The following is a 22,932-nucleotide window of genomic DNA, read 5'->3' on the forward strand; positions in this document are numbered from 1 at the left end:
AGCTCTAAATCAAAAACAAAATGTTATTTCAAGAATTAGATGAGCATAATTTGTAATTTTGATAAAGCTTTGGGAACGTTCTTTCGAACGACATTTACTACAGAAAAAAAAAAGTTTGTAAAAAGCGATATGGCTAGGCATAATTAAAATATTCAGTTTTAATAAATTAAAAATCTATTATTTCTCTGTTTTAATGTTTTGTATGTGATATTTAAAAGCAAACTGAACACTTAACTTGTAAGATTTGGAAATAACACCAGTGCACAAAATAAACGTACCTAAAGGTAAGATCACAAACGCTAGGGATCTTAATCACTTTTGGTCGCATACACCAGATGGCGCTTTTGAATTTTATTTGCTACTGGTGGGATCGGAAAAGAACGGTAATGAAATTTTTCTCGGTTTAATGAAGATTATAATTAATTCTATGCGTCACTTAAAAATCTCCAGCATTTTGCATACAACTTGTTTAAGAAATGAGACAATAACAAAATGAAATTTTTCTCGCTAAGCGTCTGTATTCTTTCATTTTCTCGGGGAGATCTCGAAGATTTGTAAATTCCATTTCAGGGACTCAGATGCCATTCTTATGGTAATTCTACAACAAACAGATACGAAGTGCATGCAAAGGATAATATATTCAGATTTCCATTTTCTTTTCGCTTTCTTTCTTATCAGGTAAAGGAAGAAAATTAAATCTCTTCGCCTTTCTGCCCGAAGTAACGTCGTTAACATTTTTATGAAGACAGCCTAATTATTTCTATTTGCTACACAAAGACTTCAAGTAGGAATTTCAGATTTTGCAATTAAAACCTTATTGACGGAATACGTTTATAAATTATCAGTTATACGTTATCAGTTATACGTTATAAATAAATTATCAGTTATGTAGAATGAGGATAGAGATATAGGTCAAGAGGGTTAATCCTAGGTAATGTCGACTGATAGTATTTTATATAACGCAAATAAATTTATAAATTATCATTTACCAGTTTGAATGTGAAACAAATGTAACTTTTCTATTTTGATTGCTTTCTGTATGCAAAAATTGCATCTGGGATGGAAATTCCTCTTTTGAAGTATGTAAATAATTAAGATTTTGTGACCAATGAATACTATGATCATTGCGAGCGTTTTCACAATGCAACTATTATAAAACAGGCAGCAGTTGAATGATTTGATGGTTTTTCTTATCATCACTTCAGAGTTCCCTTTTTAGATCTAGTAATGCCGTTAACAGGCGCTCGGAGACTTTACACTGAAATGACCCATCATCAAAAAAGGTCGAATTGTCAAGTTGTGCAAGATAAATGGTCATGCGGAGCAGTAAGCCGCCACCTGTTTATATGAGCATGGTCGTAGAAAGATTCTGGCAACAAAAGCTGCTGTATCGACGAAATGAAGGATCCAGTAGGTCAAGAGGCATAAGTGATAAAATAAGAATGCTGAGGCCTTAATAAGCCACCAAACTCGGTATTTAGACTAATCAAGACATGGAAAAAGGATTCCGTGAAAAAAAATAGTTCCAAAAATCGCCGCTAGGGCATTTTGTGGCGCTGCTGTAGCTTACAATAACGAGAATTAGCATAAAACACGGGTATCAAAGAAAAATGCAAATGTTGTGCGATGACAGCGCCAGTAATAGGGGCTATAAAAACAAGCAGTAGACAGCTCCGACAAATAATCTCAGCTGAAATAAATGAGCTCCAGTGGACATGCCTCTCACGTTACCGGAACGCGCGTTACTGGGGAAGCTGTATTACATGAATCGATGTAACGCATCCGCAGCTCTTTGGCAATTTCGAACCAGAAAAAAGTACGAAAGGGCCTTTATCGCTAAATTGTCTTAAGAAAATTATTAAAAAGTTCGAGGAAACGGGGTTACTAACCATTCGCGCTGGAAGAGGACGTAAACCAGTATCAGAAGATGTAATAACTGATGTGGCAACTGCAACTGTCGAAGGATCGCAGGGAACCATTGCTGGTACCAGTAGCGCCCGGGGTGTTGCTCGACAATTGGACATGAATTATTCCACGGTATGGAGAGTTTTGCGGCGCGTTATTGGATTTTAACCCTACAAATTAGCCTCTTGCACGAACTCAAACCAAGTGATTATGATAAGCGAGTGACATTCGCTCTATCGTTTCTTGCCAGGGTAGAAATTGATGATGCTTTCCAATGGCGCATTCTGTGGGGAGAGGAGTGCCATTTTTATCTCAAGGGGTCCGTAAACACACAAAATAACCGAATTTGGGCTTCTGAGCAGCCCCACACCGTGCAGGAAATCTCATTTAAATTCCCCAAAAGTCACTGTTTGGCGTGGTTTCACAGCCAAATTCGTAATTGGGCCATTCGTTTTTGAGACCATTACTCTGGCAGGACCCCAAACGTGCACCATAAATGCAGAAAAGTACCACGAAATGCTGCAAACGTTTGTTATTCCATAACTTCAGCAAAGAAATCGTCTCCAACAGACAATCTTTATGCAGGATGATGTTCCGCCACACATTAGTAATAAAGCAAAACAGCTGTTGCGCCAAAACTTCACTGATGATAGAATCATAAGTCGCAGTTTTCCAGTTGCATGGCCGCCTCGTTCCCCTGACCTCACGCCATGCGATTTTTGACTCTGGAGTTATTTGAAATCTCAAGTTTATGTTGGTGGAGTATCAAATTTGTCTATTCTAAAGGACAACATAACAAAGACAGTGCGGAATATTCCTCGTGATATGTTACATACGGCTGTGGAGAACGTTGTGCACAGAATGCACGGTGTTATTTCTGAGAACGGTGCTCACACTGAATGTGGTCTAATACCTCACCGGGGAAGTTAATGTAGTAAATAAACATTAATAATTTAACTGTACGATTGTATTTCTTGAATAGTCTAAATACTAAGTTTGGTGCCATTTCGGCTATTAGATTGCGCTACAGGGCGCTCCAAACACTGTCACTTTAAAAAGATCACCCTGTACATTAAATCCTTACATATTCCTCAAAATCGACAGTTCGTCGAATTAAGAAAGTTCTTGGATAATAACTCCAAAAAGATGACTTAAAGCACAGAACAAGATAAAGGGATTAGAGATAGAAAAACAAAATTAATTCGAGCCCCCAAAATTCCCTTGTCTTTATAAGCAAGTGAAATTTATGCGAATGTGTTATCAGGAGAGTGAGAGGAATATAAGCCAAAAATAAATTACACAGCGATTTAATTGGGCAGATCGAAATTGAAATAACTGATCAATATTTAGACGTAATTTTTTATTTTGTATGAATAATAGCGTTAAATAAAAAAAAAAATTGGCAAATTCTTATCCAGAACGCTCTTTAATTTGCTTCATTCTTCCAAAAACGTGTTGAGTTTTCTTCGCAGTTTATTGGGAGAAAATATCTAACAATTAAGATAAAGTTTTATTGGAAAAGTAGCTGCTCGGCTGTAAAATGTTCAGTGAATAGCAACCTAATCGAAATTTGATACTGTTGTTAAAAGAAATTATCTTTTTATCTTAAAATCTGAGAAGAAAGTTTCAAGGATGATGACAGTATAATCCCCTATACGTCCTCTTTCATGCTTTGAAGTTGTAAACTAAATGTTTATATAATGGCTTTAATATGTTCCCAATAAAGAGGCACCAGATATAGTATTTGTCTATCAGAAGAAGAGGGGTGTGGGTATTAACAAAAGAACTGTATTTTATTTAAGAAAAGGCTAATAAGAAAGAAGATATTTTTGGGTTACACAATACCTAAGGGGCTTAAAATTATATTTTAAATCAATGAGTAGAAGTGGGATTGAAAAATGCTGGAAAACAATTATTCTTGGAAGCTACTGTTATATTTTGATCTGTTATATTATTCAGATTTCTATAATCTGCCAGCTCAGATTTATTCAATTTTAGCAAATGGTTCATAAAAGTTTAATAATTAATTTTATAATTAATTATATAACAATCTGTAACTAATTTTAAAATTCTTTTCATAGTAAAGATTAATAAATTATAAAATTCAAGGATGCTTATTTTACATTTCAGGCTAACAAGGAGTTTGAATAAAAAATTGACTTATTCAAAATATCTAGTTTTTAGTTTGAGCAAGAAGATTCGAAGAAATACATCTTTCCGCATTTCACAGAAATTCGGAATTATCAGGCTGACCTTTATCAAGAGTCAGAGAACCGCAGAAGGAATTTTTTATAATTTACATATCAGGTGGAGGTTTTTGACAATGTTTGTCCTGCCTTTGTAATATTTGCGCTATTCCATCTGGGTCTAAGCCTACAATCATTGAGCGCATTACCATATCTAAGTAAAACAATCAAATTTAACTAACCATGTGTGAAAATATTACACTTCCTTGCATCTGTACTCTCGCAGTACAGGTGCTTACTGGTTAAGTTGACAATCTGAAAGCCTGTGGCTCGAATCCCGTCTAAGACATAGTCGATTTCTCAGTTTTAATGCTAAGAAAGAACTAATAATCTTACAGTGGCGTCAGAACTAAAATGTGAAGGATGATAACTTGCCACCTAAATATGATGAACTGCGAGCTTTCGTGTTGTAAATTAGTGGTTTCAAACTCAAATATCCTGTGGGCCAAATGCTTGATCTGAAAACAGCGAACGGAGCCAGAACATTTATTTAAACAATACTCAAAAGTATTTTTTTTTCAAAACAAAAATAATAAATTTTAAAGTTCACTTACTGAATATTATCAAAACATACGCAAATAATAATAATAATAATAACACAAAGAAAAAAATTAAAAACTTATATTTTGTTTCAATCTGAAGTCTAATGGTTGGTACCTGCAAGTATTTTCGTTGGTTGTAATCGAAATGCACTCATAGCTAAATATTGCATTTTAGACTGGCATTTATTTCCAGTAATTCTAATTTATTGAATTAATCTCTGAATAACTTATAAGGATTTTAATTTTCACTAAAATTCATTTTATTTTAAAACATTGTTATCCTCTCTTATTTTCCATTTCCGGCCAGAGTAAGTGCAAGTACGATTTTTGTGTTAATGAGTTTACAAACTGTGTAGGTATTTAAGAAGGGGCTTCTAGCCAAGAGAAGAGGAGAGCCTTCGTGCTGCTCTGCCACGCGCGTGCTTTTCAGTCAGTTCATGTCTGCCTTTAAGGTCAGAACTTAGTTTCTGCTTATATATAAGACGTATTGTAGTATTTGCATTTCGATCACAACAAACGTAGTGTCAAAAGGCCAGTCTTCGCGTTAATAGTCTCTGTAAAGCTTTCAAGTTTAGTCTTATTTAGTTAAGTTAGTTTATTTCTTATTTTCTTCGTTTTAGACCAAAAGTGTTGGTCTCTGTACCCCGAAGTGCGAGAGCGCCTGTACGCTATGAGAAATTTTAAAGTGTAAAGTTAACCCTGCTCATTTGTGTTGTCTCTTCCACGCACACACGAACACAGCTTGAGTAAGCTCCCTGTTCCCGTTCAGGATTACTAGAAGTTTCTCATGGTAATTAGAAGGAATAGCAGTCCTGACAAGCTTACTTTTAACTTTAACCGGAAAACTGGAAATTTCAAAGAAATGTAGAGCTACCAGTTGTAGGCTTGCAAACTAAATTTACTGTACCAATCTGGGAAATTCTTCACTTTTATTCTATTCACATAATCTGACGTACAAGTAGTATGTGATGATAAACACAAAGCCTCAGCCTATCCACTCTATCTTTTTCTTTCAATAGTTGCTATAGCAGATAAGCTCAGTTCGTATCTTTATGTGTCTAAACTATAAGCACCGTATTTGCAGCAAATACATAATTAACATGCATTCCCAGACCGCATAAAATAGCTTCGAGGGCAACATTCAAACAGGATGAAGCGACAGACTGTTTCCTGTTTCGAAAACGTTACGAGTCTATACAGCTCGTTAAGAATCTAAGTATTTCTTTTTCTCTCTAGATGGCGCTAAGGTGTCCATATGTGACAGAAATTTAACCTTTTCGTTCGTTTTTCTTTGCTTAATAAAATAGCTTCGCGGGCCACATTCAAACAGGATGAATCGACAGGCTGTTTCCTGTTTTGAAAACGTTATGAGTCTATACAGCCCGTTAAGAATCTAAATAAAGTTATTTCTTTTCCTCACTAAATGGCGCTAAAGTGTCCATATGTGACAGATATTTAACCGTTTCGTTGGCATGCTTGCTTAATTTAGTTAGTTACATTTCTTCTTCTTTCTGACAGAAGTATGCAGGAAATGTTAAATTAGGCCGTATAGATTATTCTTTTTATTTTTACAACCATAGTAGACAAAACAAAATAAAAATACCACGAAAATAAAAGTGTGACATCAAGCTCAAGATATTTTGTAATCTCAGATACCACCATTACGGCGTATTTATCACGCTCTGTCAACAAGAAAGAGGTAATTAAATTTTAATACTTATTCATATGAGTTATAATTATCAATGAACCCACCTTTGTCAGAGGATTCTGACACCGATTGTCAACAGTAGTTGACGATTGATTACACAACCCATGTTGCTTCTTTTGCATTATTCCGTTTCTACTGTTATTTTTTTTAATTCATTCACGATTTAATTTATAATTCGGTTTCCATTGCTCGCTTTCATCCTTTTTGGGATCTCTCATAGTGAATTGTTTTCACATTTCCCTATTTCTTTTATAAAAGTAATAAATAAATAAATAATTATACAGTTCATTGCTCTTTTTAGTTCTGATAAAGGTTAGCTTGTTTTACCATCGTTATTTCGCATCTTCCGGCAAGTAATTCGCGTACATAGGTGTTAATCATATCACGTATTGACTATATTTTTAATGGAGCATTTACATTTGAGATTCTCTTGACTATCTCAGGCATATGCTTCGAAAAGAATAAACTAGCATTTCTCATTCATTTTGTATTTTAATCTGCTTTAGATTACAAAAAAAAAAAAAAAAAAAAAAAGTGCCTTAACTGGGTTTTTGAATCAAATTTAGAAAAAAATTAAAATATATTAAGGCTTACAAAGACCATCAATTTTAGGAATAAGAAATGTTTCAGTTTTGCTAAATATATGTCTTTCCAGGATTGCTAAATATTTCAGCATTGCCAGATATATATGTAATAATAAAGTTTCCATAATCAAGGATACACTTAAAATTCTAACTGTATGTTCTTTTCATTTTTAATGGCGACGTTCTCTTGTTTGAAAGTACGTGGAATTAAATCCACAGCCCCGTAGTCAAGTTGTTTTTCCCGCCTTTTCTACACGTACAGTTATAGAATGTTCTCGAGATATTTAAAGCGAACTGGATTGACTGAGGAAGCTGACGTCATTTCTTGGAAGCTCCGCCTTTCCAGAGGCTATAAAAAACTAGCAAAAGGAATATCGGGGCTTTTTCTTAAATGTCACGATCCAGTAAACTTCATACAAAAAGTTATTAGTAATTCTTTTTATTTACTCCGGATATCTGATATTTGTAACTGCTATTTTCCCTGACCAATAATAAATGGATCCTGTTTTTTAAACTTATCGTCTGATTATTTAAGCTACGACTAAAGCTGATACATCACATATACATGTATCAATCTATGTTTATCTTCTCAAATTTAAGACATCCAGAATAATGACGAATACAGATCATACAAATAATCGAAGCATCTGCAGAAATGGAGAGCCTTTTTTGTCCTTATATAAGCAATACACATTTTATTTTTGCAGTGGATGAGAGAATTTTATTTTAGTCTATTAACTATATTAGTATTATCGTTTATAGAAATGACAAAATACTCTGTAACTACGTGAAACGTCATATTAAAAGTGGACATAATTCTGATTAACAAGAAGAAAGAATATCAATTAACCAAAAGGGAAATCAATTCCGAAAGCTAAAGAAAATTACATCAAACTCAAAATTAAAAAGGAGTTAATAATGGTTTTGGTCTTTTACAAGAAGCAACAAAGGATGCTGCTTTCTGAATGATATTTGAATAAACTGCATCATAGAAGTAAATAAATTTTAAAAATATATAGCACCAAAATGTTTCAAGCTAAATTTTAAATAGAAAAGAAATAAAATTCAAAGTATTCGAAAAGTTATGTAATTTATTATTAATGCGTTCATCAAGAAGTAACCTGCCCCATTATGACACGCAAAAATCCTCTACAACTACAGCTCGGGAAAATAGAATAATCGTGCTATGCGATTCAGCCATAAATGAAAAACTACGTGCAAACTGTAGTAATTTGGAAGAAGCGCAATGGATTAGTCTTAATGGCCACTATGAGCAAATTTGATTTTGAAAAATTTTAAAACTTGTTTAGAATTTCTGTTTTGCAGTTCATCCAGATGTAAAAAAAGTGACTTCGTTGATAATTCTCTTGGCTGCTCATTGAAAAAGACCAAAAGAAACGTCAACTGAATTGAAATTTTTTTTATGATTTATTTTGCAATTGTTTTCAGAATTAACTTTTTTAGTAAAATATTAACAAATTTTATTCTCTGAATATATGTGCGTACATGTATAACATTTTAAGAAAATTTTTATATGGAATAAATGCCATTCTCCCGCGTTGCACTCGAGTTTTAATCGATAACAAAAAAAATTATATTCTTAATATGCAAATCATTTTCATTTTGCGTTCATTACCCAACAGGTGTGGAATTAAGTATAAACATTTCATATTCTAACAAGATTAAACTATTAAATTCGATTTAATTTCATAAACGATATATAAATACAATCGTGTGCAAAATTAACACAATTTCCTCATTATGTCGAATTTCGGAAAAACTAATGGACAGATTTTAACAAAATTTGGTATGAATATACATTTGTAACTAAGAGATGTACTATTCAAAAGTCATTGAGCGCATGAATATCAGTAAAGCTCAGAGCGCAGTGATGTCCAAAATCCACGTTTTTTTACTGAACTGAAAATGAGCCCAATATGTGTTACAATCCCCTCACACAACCACACAGGTTGCATACTGACGTGACGGTATACTGGACAGGAGACAGTTGAAAAGTCCCTATGACAGTCGAAACCACTCCAGCAGAAAGGCTATTTTCAACTCCGGGACGGTTCTCGGAAGGGGATGGTAATATAAAAGTGCGGTGAATATGCTTCCTTTCCAGGTAATCTTCGATAATTTGAGTCCTATGTGGACAAGCGTTGTCGCCCATTAAAAGAAACCCAGGACCAAATGCGTTGCTCAAAATTTGAGCAAAGGTCTCTAGGATTTAACACCTCTACCATTATAATGATAGTTTGCTCTGATGAGGGTGTGATAGCATCGTGTTGTAGGCTTTCTGCAAATGCAGGAACTCCAAGAATCAATGTCCAGGCTAAATCTTGACTCATCTATAAAACGCACGGTGCTTCATTGAAGTCTGGTCCGGAGAGCATGTTGTTTTTCACTATGCTAAATTCGTTCTATTGTATACTGCAGTGAGTAGAACGCACACAGCGGATCCTCTGGCAAAATGCCGTATCTCATGAAGCCTTCGAACAACCGTAGACAGCAAAACTTATTCCAGTGGCAGCGTACAATTCACGTAAAATCTGTGAAGCAGTAGTAACTGTATGTAGCTGCGCTGAAAGTGCCAAATGATAATCTTCATTCATCGCTGTGAATCTTCATCGACTTGAGCAGATATTCTCATAATGGATTATAGTGTATTGAAACTGTTTTCACAAATTGCGGACGACACTGGACGTCACATGGAGCTCTGTAGCCATCTGCGCTTGTGATTGGCCTATCTCCAATCTATGGACAATTCTCCATCTCATTCTGTTATCCATATGTTCGTGGATACTCATATTACCTGACTCTGAATATTTGCATATTTCTTTGGTGGCATGATTAGCACATCTGGTGAAATACTTTTCATCAAATGTAAAAATAGTCATAATTTGCAAATTCTCTTAATTTGCACACGAGTATATATATATATATGTAAGATAAAAAATATGTGAATCAAAATTATAATTTAAACTAACGGTAAAACATTAATTCTCCCTCTCTGTTCTAAAAATCGCAATAACTTCTCTGGATTGCGTCATCTCTAGATCATTCTATGGCCTGCGCAGCTCTTATGACGTAATAATTGAGAACTGACACTACTATTGTAAACCAAAACTTTTCTCTTCGCGTGCTTCCATCTTTCATAACTACGCACTTCAGCTTCTGTCTGTGCTGTGCTTGCACGCAATTTCGCTGCGCTGCTTCCTATTGCAATAATATCAATAATGTAAATGTTCTTGAACAATCACGTTTAGGGTGCCTAGTGATCTGTGGACACATAATATCAGTTGGAAATAAAAATGTAATTAAAATCGCCTCGACTGCTAAGTTTTATTTATACGAAGTCAACACATTAGCTTACGACGCAATCAGAACACTTCCTCTTCAATATCGGATAACTACGCATCAACACTGCTGCGGCTTTTCCTTTACTTGCTTTTATTATGTCATATATATATATATATATATATATATATATATACTAATAGTGTTTAGTAAATGTTGTAAACGTCAAAAACTACTAATAGGTTTTAGTAATATATTTTTAAATTGAAATTTAATTTCTTCTCAACCTTCATACTTTTAAAAAGTATTTTGTATCCAAAGGAGCGTTAACTCAGAACGGCTCTTAATCTCGAAACGGCATTTTGGGCTGAACCACTAAAAGTCCTAAATCACATTTCAAATTGTCTCCACCAAATATTATCACCCTGTATTACATTTGAAGAAATCAAATAATGAAGAATCTCCATGAATGCATGTATGCTTCTTGCACTGTTGAAAAACTATGGTACCTAGAGTTATCAAATTTTGAATAACGTAGTCCTCCACCCTAATATGTGCACCTGGCAGATCAAATTTTGAATTTGTGTTATTATCTACTTCATATTTTGTAAAGCGTTAACGAATTTTTGATTAAAAATCTCAACGATTTCAAAGCGAGCACTGGCAATACTATACGGAATAAAACATTTTTATCATCAGCGCGCGAAACTGTCTATCAGGGATTCTAAAGATATGCTGTTTTAAAATATTTTTATCCCAAAGGGACGTTAGCCCAAATGCTCTCGAAAAGTGTGTGTAGTCTTTTTCGAAACGTGTGTGTAAAAGTAAAAAAAAAAGCTCCCCTTTCGGCGTGATATAAATCCTGAAAGCTTTCAGATTTTTTTCAGTTATTTTCAAAATGAATAATATTTACAAAATTCTCTTTCTTATTTTTTTAGTTTAATTTTCAATGCATATTTAAAATTCATTTGTTTAGTTACTACTACCAAACGCAATCCTTGAAGTGCTTTCTTTATCTTTCCCTTTTTCCAACTTCACAGCTGCAACTCAAACCGTCTCTTTGAGACAATTCTCAAGAGATTTTAACTTGAATGACTTTCACTCACGTGACTTTTTAGAGTAGCGTCGATCTTTTTCCTTCATGTTTTGCATTCTATTTTCTTTTAAAATTATTTTTTGAAATGATTAATTTATTTTAGTTGATAAATTCAGTTTTATTTTCTCCAATTTCCAACATATTACGTTGCAGTCACATAACATTCTTTTTAAAACAGTTGCCTTTGATTTATAAAGATTTTTAACAGTTTTTCATTTTCATATGTCTTAAAATTTAATTAATATTTATTACGCATGATGCTTTTAAAATTTATCTAGCACGGTGCTTTCGAATTTTCTCAATGGGAGTACTTTTTCTATATTTCAGCTCCTTGCTTTTCATTTATTTGCGTAAAGATTATTCAAGTTATTTATTAATTTTGCAAATTGATTATAGATTACTTTCGATTTAAGCCATGGTTTTTCTGGTTTCTTGTTCGAGCTTTTCTTTTTTTAAATTTTGGGTCACATCGGAGCAAGTTATAACGTAATGATTATTAAATTCAAAAATGTTAAACATTTCCTTTCCTGAAATTTTAAAACACTTCAATTACTTTAATTTTAACTAAATTAATTTTAATTTATTGGCATTTTCTGTAATTTTTTAAATGCATCCATTTTTAAAAATCATATAGATTATAATCCAGAGACGTGGCTCTATTGAAAGATTTTCAGATGCTCTTTGAAAATGACCTAGGAATCATAACCAAGTTACACAATTTTATGCTCTTTATCTTTTATAATCTTTTAAAAGCTATTTTTGTATTTTGAAATATTTTCCTTTTTGGCGAGCAGCCCACCATTCATAATATCATTTTCATTAAATTTCGCAGTATATTACCTGACCAGTTATCTTAATTCAAAATTTCTCAGCTCTTGTTAATCTTGTTTAATCTATATATCTTGTTTAATCTATATATATACTAGCGGAAGTACCCGATGCCAGTTAAATTAGATTGATAGTAATATATCTAACAACAGAGAGAACGATACTGCTGTAATTTTTCTCTAATAGCAATGCAAAAATTACGATTCATACACATGCAGTTTTCAGTCTGATGCGATAATGGAACTCACATAAAAAATTTTGATCGAAAACTAAGCCAATTCTCTCTCATTAGATTAGCAACAATGGCATGCAATTTTTAATGATTTTCGTCTTTTTAATCAAATAGTGGTAAAGGCTCAAGTTCCATCCAATATTTCACTTATATTCAATTTTAGTCGATTAAATGTGTCAAAAATTTATCTAATTGATCCGAAATCAAAAACGCGAAAAAACAAACAAACACTTTAACAGACATTCTTCTTTACATGTATAGTTTTTGTAAAATTTACAAATTTTTAATTAACAAACTGTACGACATGAAAGCGAACAGTAGCAACACTTTTTCACTTAAAGCATTTTTATCTCCAACTCGCGACACCGTTGCCACACGGAAAAATGAGTACGAAAATTAGCGCTTTCAGAGTTTTTAATTAATATTTTGCCTGATTAAAGCCGTACGAAGATGACAATAGCCGAAATGGCTTCCTGCGAATTTTTGGAATCGGGAGTAATATATTTAATGTTTGGCAATGATATTTTTATTTCATCGTAAAACTTATAAATTTTTATTAACAAACTCTAGGATTTGAAAGCGAGGCAGTGGCAACAAATTTCGAAATAAAACAGATTTTCATCTCTAACTTGCGAGACTGTTGCCACTCGGAAAAATGAGGGAGAAAATTATCGTTTTTTTTTTTTCGAGTTTTTAATTAATTAATCTGATTTTAGCTATCGTTTTTGGAAAAAAGTGGACATCGACCTTTTTCAGGGCCTACAAAAGAATTGCAGAAAGTTTGGTGACGATAGCCATAGTACTGCCTGAGTTATTATAGGACAAACATACAGACTTTTTCTTTATATATACTATATAAATAGTTTAAACAAGAGCTAACAACAAACACTAAAGATTTATACAATATAATAGATATTTATTATAGAATATATATTTATATTAAGTATTATTATAAGGTATTTTCTCTCTCCTATCAGCAACCCTTCGTGGTGTAACGGTAGCACACTGGGAGCGTATTCGAGAGGTCCAGGTTCGATTCCCTGCGAAGGCATTGCATATCTTGCACATCCCTTGCTTAAAAAAAAACCTAATGACTTTACAAGATATATTTTCTATCAGACGTATGCCATTTTTTATTGCTTAGGAGAGAATCGCTTCAAGAAGTCACTTTCCTGCGTTTAAATTTAAGAATAAAGGAATAGTTCAAATAAAATAAACATATATGCTGTTAATTTAAAAATGATCTTCATGCCATTATGCCTTAATTGGGATATTAAGCAGTCATTTGTATTCGAACCTGATAATCTTCCTCGGTGAAAGACGTGGATATCTAATAGGATCTCCAAGCCTTGCAAAATAATCTTCCTGTCTCTCCCAGTTACTTTGTCAGCACTTTGGATTGCGTGTTCTGTCCAGTCCGTCCAGTAAATCCGATTTCCATGCAGTGCTAGTCCAAAAGGATGTGGTAAATCCAGGCTTATGAGTACCTAAATAGGATAGAAGATTAATGTAATGGACAGATATTGGACTGCTGTTACGCTTATGTTAGAAAATGCGATACTATAAGGAGCTATACTACTTTTTTTTTATTAACATCTATTACAAAAGCATCGTCCCATAATGAAATGCTTAAAATGGCTATAACTGGACGCCAAATGAAATCATTGAACACTAAAAGATAAAATATTGAAAATTGGCATTAAGAATTAATTAGATCAACAGTACTTTGGGCAATTCCAACTGTATTTCTTTAATTAACTCTTAATACCATTTTTTTTTGCTTTTTTGATGATTTTAATCAAAGATTTATTAATTTTATTATTATTTTTTATAAAAGACTTTTAATTAACTTTTTATTATTAACTTAACTTTTAATTAATTAACTTTTTTGATAAAAGACTTTTATAAAAATAATATTTATGCACTTGTTTTTAGCATTTCATATCATTCGAGTTTCTTCTGCCTTAATTCTGTTCCCCCCCCAGTATTTTATTAGCTGATTATTTCGGATTCACACCTTATTTCACAAGTAATTAATGAAAAAAAGTATATAATTCCATGATATGCTATGTTCAAAACGGGTACATATATAAGCAGGGGCGAATGAGGTTATCGCGAATTCGGGAAATTTGAGGTGCCAATGATTATAGTAGGTCTGCCTTGTCACTAAAGATGCTTGCACTTTATGCAATTTGGCAGTTGTTTGCTAATACGAAAGGCATCATAAAAGTGCTTTAAAATAAAAGGTGCCAGCACTTCGATGGATGCTGCTTCCTCCGAACAATAAATTGATCTTCATAATCTTCTTTCTTCAAGTCATAAACAAACTAACAATGGTGCTAACTTTGTAAGGGTTCTGTCACCTTTATGATAGCACAGCATTGGTAAACAGAGACCCGCTTGTGTAAGAATGATGGAAACTTTACGATGGAGATTTCGGCAAGACACGAACCATCGTAAAAATACGGCACTTTGACGGAAGTTGCTTTCTCGATATTTTAAGCTGAACTTCATAAGGGTGCGGGCAGTCATGAACACTTTAATGACTATTTTGCTGAAATAAGCGCGCGACCATGGACATCTCATCTTCTTGATGAAGGTTTATTATCCATGGTACAAACTGAAGTTCACAAGGACTCATGTCTTGATGAGCAATGGCTAACTTGAAAAAAAGTAACAACACCTTTTTATCAAGGCGCTATCATCTTTTACACGTTAGCCATTTTATCGAGTTGGCCACTGTTCACTTTGATCTTCAAAAGAACGTCTCTGTGTTTTGACTAAGTCTACAGTCTTGACGGTAGGAACTGAAATTACTATGATGGGTGCCAGCAAATTTATTGAAGTGGACGACTATTCACTTAGACCTTCACATGGGCATCCCGGCACCTTAATGAAAGTAGCATTCTTCATGGTAAACTTTGAACTTCATAAAGGTGCCAGGCTCTCCCTTAATAAATTATGACTAACTTGCAAAAGGTGCCGGCATCATCAGCGATTATTCACTTAGATGTTCATGTGAGTTTCTCAGAATCTTGATGAAGGTTGCATTTTTCATGGTATGTACTGAAATTCAAATGGATGTAAGGCGCCTTTGTATCTTAATGCTAAGGCACCTTTATAGTTTAACCAATAATGGTCAACTTGAACAAAGGTGTCGGTACATTTATGCGGACTGGCCGCATCAGTTAGATCCCACCCATCCTGCCTGGGTACAAGATTTATTTCCTTAAATATTGATTTTAGGTATGGATATATTATATATGTATGGACCATAAATATGGACAAGCTTCAGGAAAATTTTGAAATTAAAAATCTGAGTATCAGAGTTCGAAACGGAATTAAATAATTATTATACACGAGAAGAATTCAATCAGAAAAATTGTTTCGGCTTTGAAAAATCTCGTGCCCATCTTGCATCAAACAAACGGCTTTTAAAGCTATCAGCATAAATCGCAGTTGGAGTTTCAATTGATATATTACTTTTAACTGTATAGGAGCGTCATCAGTTGAAACAATTTGCCAATCACCCTATTAGAGCTTTCACAATTTCTGAAAGTTTAGTTTGAGTAACTTTTGAAAAGCCCTATATAATTAATGTAAACAAATTAAGCCTTCCAAACATACATTCATAAATAAATTACAGCTTTACTCACTGATGTTAACAAATTAAAATATAATTTATATATATATATATATAAATGTATTTTAAAATTTTAAAACACAGTATTTATCCATATTACACAAAACGGCCTTCCACTCATATATGAGAAAAGCTCAAACAAACCATTCGCAGATAAAAATTCTATGAAAGCCAGTTCTTTAAAGTTGTTCGTTATTTTCTTGCCTGAGTTTAAAGAGGTTAATTTCTAAAAATAAAACAAATTTTAAAATGGTTACTTATGCTATTTAATTCACGATTCATGCTTAGAGGTATAGATACATTAGAAGCCTAGGCGACTTAAATAGGCTGTTTGTTTACTTTCGATGTAAACATTCATTTATTTTAAAATCTCTTTTATTAGCTTTTGATGATCTAATAATCTTGCAAGTTCAGTAGCTGTTCTTATCGGTTGACATTCTAAAATGAATTATCATCAACCTAACACTATTGCAGCACTGAAAACTCAGGATTGCTTGTGTATGAAGAATCGTTATTACCTCTGAAACAAAGCATTTTCATAATAAAAATTAGTCACTAAGGGAACCTTAAATTAGAGTATATTTTGAATACAATATTTCAATTTCGACAGAAATCTCTTGTAGGAATCTCTTCTTCAGAAGTTAAAAAAAAGAAAATTTCAAGATGGGAGGACTAACAGCACATATATGGGACAATGAATGGGACGAGGAAAGAGAAAATGACCATAGCGTTATTAGTCGAAAAACTATTAATGAAACATGAAAAAGGTAAGGCACTGGAGTTTTGTTTGCTTTTGAAAATGTTTGAAGGAAGAGAATTAGAATTAATTTAAATTTTGTCCTCCTACTCCCACTAATTTCCGTTCATATTTATATTATTATGTATTTTGTAACACGTAAATAACTTTAGTGAAATTTATGTAAAATTGTGGTATCCCTTGTATAATGCAATATATAATGCCTTAAGAAAGTTAATCTGTGACGGAAAATAAGATTATAGGGCCAAGTCTATTTAACACTGAGGTAAATGGCTATTTAGCTAAATTGGCGAGATACCATCAAGCTGGCGATGAGCTTGGCAACTAACTTTTGTCTCGAAATTTGGTAAGAAATTTGGAAAAGTCGCCAATTCGCTATTTGTCGGCATTTGGGTCTAGACCTTATATAATTGTAACTGGTACCTCAGTTGATCCCTATGTTTAACTGTAACCGTATCCGGCTCTTATGCATAACTTTAATGGTATATGCCTTCCAGTAATTTCGAGAAATGGTAGGTACTGGAGAATTTCCACCATCAGCAGGTGGAAAACTATAGAAGACAGGAGAGAGCATCAGTCTCAGTTTTTCAGTTCAGAGTAGACTTAGGAGTAATGAGAGATCTCCGTGAGAGCGTCATTTTAACGTGCGTTTTGCATTGCATTGAGTTTAACGTTCTTAGTAATTTGATAATTAGAGCTGGTAACTACTTATTGTGCTCTATTCCACTGACAAGGGCAGTATGAGCACTTATAAGGAAAGACTGTAAAGTGTTTTTTGGGTGGGGGGGGATAAATTCTATCACGCTATCATCGGTTTTATGTGCATTAAATCCATTGTGACTGTACGTACGATATATTTGCTGCTGTTAATTCCGCCTTTGAATTTGGTTTTCTTTTAAGAAATAAAACTGAGTTAAATCATCCTTGAAATCAATGCAATTTTATTCAAAAACTTCACCAATGTAGACTTCCTTTCTTTCTAATTTTAATTGTTTTCATTGACATACCTCACTTCTAATTATAAGGGACTCGTTTATTTGGCTTTGCTTATTTACTAAACACTTGAATTTATAAATTTATAAATTCTGTGTACACCTGAAGGAAAATTGTATAAAACATTTCAGTATGAATAGAATCAATTCATTCTTCCCAAGCGACCACCTAGCGTAAGTAGATTTTTTTGTTGCTTAACCAGGAAGCAAAACTTTTGACCTCCAGGTTAATAAGTATAGGTATGATGTCATGATTTAAATTTAATGTAACATAACAACCTTTTCTCAATATCATTAAAATAATTACTGTAGCAAAAACATATTATGTCAATTATCCCAACACGAAGCATAAAAGTTTCCAACAGCAGCTATTTAATTAAAATGCTGCAACGTCAGAATATGACCTTATATAAAATAATGTTTGGTAATGCTATTTTTATTTCATAATTTTTAAAATTTGCAAAGTTTTTATTTATAAATTCTGCGATTTGAAGGTGAGAAATGTCAACACTTGCCGAAAAAAAGATTTTTTATCTCCAGCTCCACGAGACGTTGCCACTCGGAAAAATAAATGCGAAAATTATTGTTTTCAGAGTTTTTAATTAATATCTAGGCTGAGTAAAGTCGTACGAAGATGAGAATGTTCGAAATGGCTTTCCACGAAGTTTTGGAATCCGGAAGTACCTCTCTCGAAACTCAGCTCTCCGCCGTTCCGGAGGATATGTGTCACACCCGAACGAACAAACAGACGCATACAGATTTTAACAGTATAGATAAATAATTTATACAAAATTATTTTGATTTAATTCAGAGTAAACTACACTAATAATTTCGACTAATTTGTTTTCCCAAGTTATTACACACTGAGGTAAAAACTTTTCCTAATTCTTTGTTTGAGTATATGTGTCAGATGTTAATGAGATTTTGATATAAGCAAGAATAGCAACAAGAATATCACAACATTTATTAAAGGCTCAAAGTGAGAAGTAGATACTCCCTTGTGGCAAATTCATTACGGGAAATAAGTAAAGCGAGTTTCGAATGATTTTTAATTAGCGTTTGATGTAAAATTCACGTACCTTGCATAGATCAATAATGCACAGACTTTACAATTTTCTCGCATTTCAAATTACAGTATATTAATTGGAAGAAATGGTGAGTAATTTATCATGCACAAATACGCTCTTATTAAGGGAAAAACATTTTTTCATTAAAAAGGAATTCTGTAAAATTTTAATTAAGACAACTCCATGGGGAATAAACTTATAAACTCAGTTATATGAAAAGCTGTCGCACTAGCTATATAATATTTCATCATTTTGCTTGAGAATTCTCATAATTAATTTCCAACATATTCCTTGCTGGCTACGCTAAATTCAGACGGTGATTATAATTGGTATTCGCGCCTTCACTAATTCGATAGCTTCATTCAAATGAAACAACTAATACATATTTTCGCAAGAAAGCAGATTTAAATGAGGTCAAAAGGAGAATCAGCGTCATTATTTGCATATGATACTTAGTTGTCGCAATAATTAATTTATATTCACTTCCTGTCTCTTTCGTCCAAAGATTAGGTTTCGTCTTTTGTTCCCTTTGAAAAGTGTTAGAAATTCTCGGCTAGTATCGATTACTCGATTCCGGCGCTATTTAGTGACGACTTACATCACTTTTGCGAGTGAACGAAATGGCTCCTCAGCAACCTCATGATCGTGAAAAGATCCCAATAAACATCTTTGTGGCAGGAATTACATGCGAGGAATTACCGGAATTAAATCTGAGTCCAGTGAATTGAATGACATGTATTAAGGTTTTGTAATCAAATGCTAATGGCGCTAACACAATTGTAATAAACGTCCTATGATTACCAATTCATTCTTCTACTCGCGCATTTTAATGGAAATGAGAAAGCAAAAAGGAAAATTTTACTGATTTTTTGGAGATCAAAGCGAAGTAAACATGTACACTAACATTCAAGACTGTTGTTTCAAACAGTCGAACAAACATAACTTAATTCCTTGTTGCCCAGGATGCAACACAGGACGCTACCGACTTACAACCGCGAGAAAGATGAAGTGCATCCCAGGTTTGATGGAGAACGTTCTGGGGAATCGATTAAAGTATCTTCAATTTCTTTTCGCCTCGCATCAACCTCTCCAGAAAACTTTCGATTTGAGAATAATTTGACAGACCCCATACCACAAAGACATTATACGCTTACGAACACTTACGCCTTTCCCGTGATTTCTATGTGGAAACAATACTGTGGCAGCTGGCATTTCGTTCACCATGCCAAAGGACGGACCAGAGAAAGTATAGATTATAGTGTCTTCACAGAATAGGGTAATTAAAATAGTGTCGAGTCAGAAGCCCTTTTGCGTAGTTGGTGGTATAGTTCGACCGCCTCATATGCGACCGTGAGCGCAAACACGCATGCGCCATTTGGACTGAATTATTCTTAAAATAGGGTGGAAGGATGGGGACTTTCTTTCCAGCATAGCTCTTTCCGGAGAAGAGAGGACCTTTCACGTCGCAGCAAGAAATACCGCCCCTTTTGAACGAGTTTTGGCAGAATGTCAACCAGGGTTGCGCTTCAGATGGTCGAACTTTATGAGAAAAGGTGTAGCAAGTCCTCAGATCCTTCTCTAAGGGTGTTCGTCAAAACTGGAATGGAGCTTCTCCTCTGTTGTAAGTTTGTGGGGAACACTAAGCAATATGATTTTTGTGTAAACCCTAAGCAATATTATCAGTAACGAGGCGACTGACTTATGATTTTCAAAGAATGCTGAAGCGTCCAACTATTGGGGAAAAATATTTAGTTCTTTCGTACTTTAATGTTCCATCTCAAACCAGCTATTAACATTATTGTTCAGATCGACGATACTCATGCAACAGAAAGAGAAACATGATAGTTGAAAATTTAAAAATAGGCAAAAATGTAATACTAGACTGGTGTAGATTTTTAACAAACTCTTTCTATTTCGAAGCCATAGGTCTGGCTTCCTAACAGCAAAGCATTTTAACTAAAAGGTATTTTGACATAGGCTCCTCTTTTATTAAATGTCCGTTTACATGATGCAACAAAATTACTTAAAAAATAATGCTAGATTGGCTTAGATTATTAATAAACTCTATCGATTTCGAAACCATAGGTCTATCTTTTTAAGAGGAAAACATTTTAATTAATAGGTGGTCTTATAGAGGCTTCTTTTTCAGAGAACAACAGTTTACACGAAGCAACAAAATCAATCGGCAGTGAATAAGTTTCCCTAATAAACTCGCTCTCTATCAGCAGTTATTTCTCACAGGTCAGTCGATTTTTCAAGTTGGTGTGAGCTGCTAAGCAAGTGAAAGTGTTTAAATTAACAGACGGGTTTCTATCCATTAAAAGACATCTATCACATTCCCAGATAAATTTAAATTTCTGCCTGAAATCCAATGATAGCGCAAACATTGTTTTCATAATCATATCACTTCTCAGTATTGAGCTATTTTTTACTGCATCTTCTATTCGGTAGTAAATAACAATATCAGATTTTTCTACTTAGATTCCACTGACGATGAACAACGTGCAGCAGTTAATAAGTTTAATTAATATTACCGAAAAGAAATTAAAATATGAAAATTAAACGAAATATTAAAGCAAATGAAACAGCAAAATGAAATTGAGAGAGTTGAATTTTATTGAATGTTGGCAATTAAGTGACTAGCAACTTTGTTATCCGTTGCTCATGATATCCTGGAGCAGACATTGGTAACATTCTTCATTTGAGCTGGTAAATGGTTTTCCTGTATAGATGGAGTGCTGCAGACGCCTCAGATACCGGGAGAAATTTGTTAGGAAATATGTTGCCTTGTGTAGGCTTGGCTTTAGAGATACAACAGGTCCAATTACAGAATGTAAGTTCCTTCTATATATTTTCATCAATTTTTCTTTCAAAGAACAATGCATTCTGCATGTACACATTCATTTACCTTCGAAACAATTCATCGATATGTAATGCTTTAATTTTTATAGATACTTCTTTACTTTCACAAGACAAATTTATAAAACACAAAAGTGCCGCAGTGTCTAAATTGAAGTATTCATTGCTTTAGTCACGTTTCACTGTGAAAGCCAACACACTTACAGTGGCCTTTTTCAAATCGGACCATTGGAAGAATGGCAATGAAATCGCATAGAAAAGAAAAGCAGCAGATTGGTCACTTGAACTCAATTAGATTTCTTTTCTTCGTCTTTCCTCCACATGCGACATGCGACATGCGACGGAGGACGTGGGCACCATCCCTCTACCATTAGGGTTAATTGGTATAGCGCCACGTCCACCTGTGTCTAGTGAAACGTGCCAAGGTCACTGAGTCCACAAAAACGCCTCGCACCGACCACTGAAACCCAGCGTCTGATGCAGGCCACATTGCATCAGCTATACCCTTGCGGCCACTGGGAAATTATTTTACAAATATTGTAGAAAATGACATGGCTAAACAAGGGTCATCACTGCTGCTGCAGGCTGAATTATCAGACATTAGTATGCACAAGTTGCTGAATTATATACCAGATTACTAAATTATATATTGGAGTACAATATGGTATAGAATCATGTAATGCATAGTAAGATTATGCTAATGCTCAAAATACATATTGAAACAGGAAGTATTATACATATTGAATTATGACACTTACTGTATCTGAACATACTAAGATATGATATACATAATGAGGTTATACAGATACTTCTGAGACTTGAAATACATGGTGAAACATTAAATACTGTACATACTGAACATGAGCATACTATGACTGAGCATATTGAAACATGAAATATATAGTGAGATATTACTGATTACGCTAATTACACGAGATACCTGATGAAACATGAAATACTGTACGTACTGAGACAGAAAACATACTATAACAGAGCATACCGGAACATGAAATGCATGGTAAGATTATACTGATATAAGATACTGAATTATATACAGGATTGCTGCATTATATACAAGAGAGATATTTGTATAACAAACATAGAAGGCATAGTGAGATTGTACTGAGACTTGAAAAACATGTTGGAACAGGAAATGCTGAACATACTGAAACA

At 33.8% G+C, this 22,932-nt stretch overlaps 1 protein-coding gene across 1 annotated transcript in view; it reads right to left on the reverse strand.

Moving 5' to 3' along the window:
* The window catches only part of Lrp4 (LDL receptor related protein 4), a 1,066,574-nt gene that overhangs the window by 158,790 nt on the left and 884,852 nt on the right, over positions 1 to 22,932 (reverse strand). The window contains exon 19 of the mRNA XM_085821440.1: positions 13,739 to 13,928. Within this exon, the coding sequence (XP_085677566.1) occupies positions 13,739 to 13,928 (190 nt within the window). The remainder of the gene's footprint in view (positions 1 to 13,738; positions 13,929 to 22,932) is intronic.

This window comes from Stegodyphus dumicola, chromosome 7 (genome assembly GCF_044657685.1).
Source record: "Stegodyphus dumicola isolate Sdum_Otavi_A_Nest chromosome 7, ASM4465768v1".
NCBI lineage: Eukaryota > Metazoa > Arthropoda > Arachnida > Araneae > Eresidae > Stegodyphus > Stegodyphus dumicola.